Source organism: Dermacentor variabilis, chromosome 1 (genome assembly GCF_050947875.1).
Source record: "Dermacentor variabilis isolate Ectoservices chromosome 1, ASM5094787v1, whole genome shotgun sequence".
Lineage (NCBI taxonomy): Eukaryota > Metazoa > Arthropoda > Arachnida > Ixodida > Ixodidae > Dermacentor > Dermacentor variabilis.
The window spans coordinates 255,469,096-255,475,155 of NC_134568.1; the positions used below are offsets into that span (position 1 = coordinate 255,469,096).

At 41.0% G+C, this 6,060-nt stretch overlaps 1 protein-coding gene across 1 annotated transcript; it reads left to right on the forward strand.

Annotated features, from left to right (window-relative positions):
* Positions 1 to 624: 624 nt before the first annotated feature.
* Positions 625 to 1,938, forward strand: LOC142561855 (uncharacterized). Its single transcript, XM_075673481.1, has 3 exons — positions 625 to 929; positions 1,042 to 1,096; positions 1,231 to 1,938. Exons 1-3 carry the CDS (start codon positions 922 to 924, stop codon positions 1,849 to 1,851), a joined length of 684 nt encoding a protein of 227 aa, XP_075529596.1. The 5' UTR covers positions 625 to 921; the 3' UTR covers positions 1,852 to 1,938.
* Positions 1,939 to 6,060: the final 4,122 nt, after the last annotated feature.

Genomic DNA, 6,060 nt, shown 5'->3' on the forward strand with positions numbered 1-6,060 from the left:
CCGATCAAAAATTGCACAAAAAATATTTGTTTATGTTACATAAATATTTTACTTGCGATGAGGCAAGTTAGTTGCAGTAATATATGATACATTTATTTTTTTTGTGTGCATGAAAGTGTTTTAGCGATTATCTTTTTATGCGTAAACATTCTTTGGTGAGTGCCCCAGCCCAGTCATGCGACAAGTGTAATGTGCAAAAAATGCACAATTTGCGAAGTTAAGACATTTAGTCGTTATAGTTATGCAAATGTATAGATGATTGATAGCATAAGCGATTAGGAACAATTTCAACCAATAAAAAAGAATTGATCAGAGAGAATACCCATACCAATAGAATATGCACGGGGAAGCTTATAGTAGGGGTAGGCCAACTTGAAACTGGGGATGGGCCAACTGAAATTTGGGGGTTTCCGAACGTGAAATGTATGGGAGGGCCTAGTTCAATTTGGGGATGGGCCAAATTTCATGCTGGGCCACCCCCAAATTTCAGATGTTTTAGTAAATTAATTTCTACTAATTCCAGTAAAATAAGCAATTTTCCTTCCTCCAAGAATCAAAATGCAATATTTTAAAACAAGATTATTACCTAAACCACTCATCACCATAATCACTACCATCATCGTCATCAGCTGCATAAGTTCTGCGGCGCGCACGTGCTCACTGCTGAGTACGGTTAACGCGGTTACGCGGTTACTGCAGTGTACTAAAGCCTTCTAGTACAGTTGGTTCTTTATTCTATGCTACACTGTACGGTTACAGTGTAGTGCGGTCATGCTTTTCGTCATATTTTGCTTAGCAATCAAGCAGCTCAGTGTGCGCCGATGACCGGCTCGCGTTGTTGCGTTTGACGATTGAAGTGAAGATGCTAATAGGCGAAATGGATTCGCATTAACGTGTTTTACCAAGGAAAAGAAGTCGAACATGTTAAGGTGCGAAAAGGATGAATTTGTTCTATCGCGATTTATAACTGGCATGATTAGATGTAACTTAACACGCGCAATGGTTGCAACTGCCTCACAAATGCGAACTTGCTGCTTTCAGAGGGTGCTTGCTGAGCGTAGGCAAAAGATTCGCACTGCTGAAGCCAAGGTGCTCTGTAAGTAAGAACTGTTGGCTGCGTTTTCCTGCACCATTTTTGTACTGGCCGACACTGTTTGCTACCTCTATAACGGCGTTTCGAATGGTGTAGCAAATTGCCTGGTGATTAATGTACTTCTTATTTTGCTGCAGAAGGTGTTTCACGGCCAGGAGCGCGGAGAAAGCACTTGGCGAGAAAACACCAAACCTTTCCTGAAGAAAACTCGCGAGCAATATGCTCGTTACGACGGCTTAAACCCAACTCAAGACCAGCTTGTGTATACAAGCGGGCTGTACAATTACATGCATTTGGCTAGTATCACTGGAACGGGCGTGATGGCCGCCGTCGTCTGCTATGCGGGCAGTTATTACTTTCGTCTGTGGCCAGAGGTCTCAAACACTATAGATCGCCTTTCGAATGAAATTCCAAATGGCCAAAAGGTGATCGGCACCTCCGTGCTCGCCGCGTACGTGCTCGCATCATTTTATTTGTTAAGGTCCACGCCAGTACGTATCTACTACAACAAATCACAGCAAATGTTTAATTTAGTGTTTCAGGCAGCATTACCTGGGTTGCGAAGAAAACGGAGCTTTAAGCCTGGGGCACTAGAGCCTGTGTATGTTTACAAAAAATCCACACTCGCGCAGTTTCTTGGCACTTTGAGGGTGAAAAATGGGTGGCAGAGGTTTGTAGTGTTTGAAGAGCGTTTTCACAGGACGGTTTTTTACAATGTCCTAGTTGGCTATGATAGTGTTGATGTGCTCGAGGACTAGACTAGCAAGAGTAAACTGTATAAATGCTTCTAACTTCGTTTGGCTGTTTCTGTGCCTGGATCCATTAAATGCATTTGGAAAATTTTGCTCGTAAGCTGGTGTTCATTACTTTCTTCAATTTTTTTTTCTTCACACACCTAAAGACGTTAGCATGTCATAATTTCAGTAATGAAGTGTAGCGTTCTTGTCTACTTTTCATTTTTTCTGCTGACATGCTCGTTAGAAGTGATGCCACTGCAGGACAAAAAAAAAAAAAAAAAAGATTCTACCACTTCTAGATGTGGCGGACTTAAAATTCCTGGTAATGATTTATTACTTGAGAGGCTGCATCAAGGTACAATTTGTTGTGTGTTATGAATTGGCTACTCTAGCAGTTGAGGTTTGAAACATTCTGCGTTCTGAGGATCAAGCAGGGGGCCATAAAAGCAGTTCATAAGATAAATTCAAACACTATGCTAAAGTGAACATAGTCAACTTCTGGTTCAGCATGCCATAGTAAAGTAGGTATGTAAAAAAATACAATGCATGAAAGCAAAACTGGTCGAGCACATTCAGATGCAGTGATTGACAGCCATCACGGGACAGTCATGGACAGAAAGACAAATGATTTTCAAAGACTAATCACCAAATGGTTCAGGCGGTGATGCGCTCCACTCAACAGTATGAAAGAAAAGGTGCATGAAAAGATTCATGCATGCAGACTAGAGTTAAGGGTATGAGTATGTGTAAGCCTTATAACTTCTTGCCGCATGGTGTATGATATATAATACTCCTGGAGCAACTCCTGCAAACTTAATGAAAAAAAAGTTTAAAGAAAAAATCACAAATTTACTTATAATCCATGCCACATGGAGAAATGAAATGCAAAGTGACTGTAATGCTGAATAAAATTTTCGAGTTATTTTTTTCTTGAAAATATGGTGGCAGCTTGTCACACAATGCACAAAAGGTTCCTAAACATGTTCTTTTGACGATTTTTGTGTATGAAATCAGTACAAAAAATATTGGGGTGTGTTTTTATTATTTATCAGCCTATTGTAATGTTTTGAACAAAAAAGACATTAAAGTTTTTTCATCTGTGAGGCAAGCAATAATTGCAGTATCATATGTGATACAGCATGGAATTATGGGTTGTATATTGTCGATCAAATATTTGTTTCCTCGTGACGGAACCAATCTGACGGCAAAATATGTTTCTACAAGCTATGCTGTTTCCTAACATTATTAATGTCATGAAAATGTCATAAAATGAAAATGCTAGCACTGTTACAATAAACATAGCATGGGGCCTGCTGTGTTCCAAGAACTAGACAACAGCAGCAAGAAAGAACTCCCGGAGGAAGCGGAAGAAAGCATTCTTCTGACTTTCGTCAGTCTCCCAAAGACTATGCAAAACAAAAATTCTTATAAAAAAAGGTGTCTTGAAGGTTCTGGCTTAGATATTAGGGCTACCAATGGGTCAATCAAGAATGATGTCATAAATTTTAAAGAACCTTGTACTTGCTGGAACTGCAAGCAATACACTCCATTTTTTACAGCAACATTCTAAGTTTTTTTCTTTTTCGAGGTTGAGATATTTTTTGCGGGTTGTCTTCAAATGTTTTTCTGTATGGTCAAAATATATGTAACTGCCAGGGGTATTATAAATTATCTACAACAACTTATAAGTTCCAGGACTAATACTAAATTTAAAGGACTAAAGCAAGTGGATCATATCATATGAGAAGCCAACAAACAAAGACACCAAGGAAAATATAGGGGAAATTACTTGTACTTACTAATTGAATTAAATAAATTATAATGGCAATGAAAGTGAATGAAGAAACAACTTGCTGCAGGTGGGGAACGATCCCACTTCGCATTACGTGTGTGATGCTATGTGCTGAAAGCAAGTGGATAAACTTTAGCCTAGCAATTGCTCTTGGTGTTATAAGATATGAATATTAGTGGCTATAATGTTAATGGTGAGGCATTTCTCTAGTAAATTTGCAAGATGAAACAAACCACTTTTCATTGTACAATTTCTAGTTAACATCTTTTTGAAGGTAAGTATCCCTAAGGATATTTACATATTTTCTTTGTCTTATGAAAGTATTATAGGTAAATAGTGTGATGTATGTGTCGTAAAATACCAAGCTTTTTACGGTCACATGAACAGGTTTTATTAAAGTGGCTCAACCATGTTAAGCAGTTTGTAATTGTATCGCCTAAATGTTTGTACTCATCACCTTCAGTGAAAGGGCACTTGTTAAGGGAATACATATGCTTCAGAGGAGATTTCTTATTTGTAATATGCACGAAGAAAGATGCCTCATTATTTGGTTTCATAGACTAATCTTCGCACCACTTGAAAACGGCATACATTTTAATTTGCAGGCACTGCTGGTTGTTCAGGATATGAATGTTAAAAAAAAAATATGACTCTTCAAAGTCTCTTGTCCAGTCTGCTCTCATACAAAAATTTGTTGAGAGCCTTCAGACTATAGGGCTGATGATGAGGATCAGGCAAAGGCCCCAGTAGAATCTTTTCAAATATGGCCCAACGACACATTTTGACAAGATGTCTGTTAGCAATTTTCTCTGTATATCAAATCGCCGGCAGATGCACAAGAGGTGTTCTGTCGTCTCAGGAATACCGCATTCCTCACAATTCAGACTGCCCGCCTGGCTGATGAGATCTAGGTAGCACCGGGTGAAGGCCACACCTAGTCGTAATCTGTGCAGCACGCTTGCATTACACCTCATATTTTCATCTCTGGGTCAAGTTTGTGAAGCTGGTGATGACAATGATGTGGCGAGGCCCAACATACTGCAGAATTGTGCAAAAGTCTGCACACCAGGGCATTAATGTTTGGTCATGAAAATGGAATGGACACTGGCGTGGCATTAATGTGGGCCTTCTTTGCCTCCGCTTCGGTGAGCTAATTTCCATGTAAGCCACACTGTCCCGGCATCCACTGAAACCTTATGCAATGACCAGCACTTAGGGCGACATCGTGCGATTCGATCACCTTCTGAGCAAGGACATAGTCAGGTCCTCATCTAAGGGCAGAATCGATCACCTGAAGTGCCGGCTTGGAATCGCAAAATATAGTCCAAGCCTGATGCGGCTCCATCAGTATATAACAAATTGCCTCCCGAATGGCAACAATCTCTGCGGCCATTGAGGTAGTTTGGTGGTTGAGATGGAAGCGCTTTCTGACCTTCATATTCAGTATCACGAATGCCACAGTTGAAGTGGTTGTTGACACCAACCCGTCAGTAAATATATGTATTGAAGCTACATATTCTTCAGATATACGGGTTAAAGTAAGTTGTTTAAGTCCACATGAAGGTACACGCGATTTTTTCCTGACTCCTGGAATTGATAGATTCACCACAGGTCTCAACAAAGTCCATGCTGGTATGGCCGCTGCTTTTGCTGTAGTAAATCCTGAGGGAAGGATGCTCTCGTGACGTGAAAAAGATTCCGAGAAAGTGCTGTCTGGACGTAGAATGCGAATAGTCGATAGACGGTGACGCTCATGGCAGGTCAATAGTCGAGGATAACCCTTAAAGGTTAGCATGAGAGATAAGCGTCTATAGGAGGTACGCGTGCTTCCGCAATCACGCCCTTTGTCGAAGTGCAGCATGGCAGACCAAGACATGTTCTCAGTGCCTGAGCTTGTAAGCCCTCCAGTGTATGTAGGCAGGAGGGGCGAATGTTTGTAGTAATCAGTAAACTGTATCGTAAGTAGCCTACGAAAAGTGATTCATATAGCTGGAGCAATTATCTCTCTGACGGGCCCAACTTCATGCCTGCTATATATTTAAGCATTTGTATGAAGCTGCTTAATTTGGATTAAGCATTGACACTTTCTTCGACCATGACAAGGTTCGGTCAATCATCACTCCTCGAAATCTCTGGTGCGTCACATACGATATGGCTGCACCGTTAATCGTAATCTGGTAGCGGTGCATCGTCTTGCGAGTAAAAGCAAGGGCCGCACACTTCGCAGGTGCTAATTGTAGACCTCGCTGCTGCAAATACTTCGAGGTGACCGGCACTGCATGTTGCAGTCTTGCACAAAGTTGAGGGCGCAAAACACCAGAAGCTCATATGCAGATATCGTCAGCGTATAGGCTAATGGTTGTAGTCTCTGGCACTATATGGGTGAGTCCAATAAGGGTTATATTGAACAGCGTAGGGCCGAGTACGCCTCCTTGAGG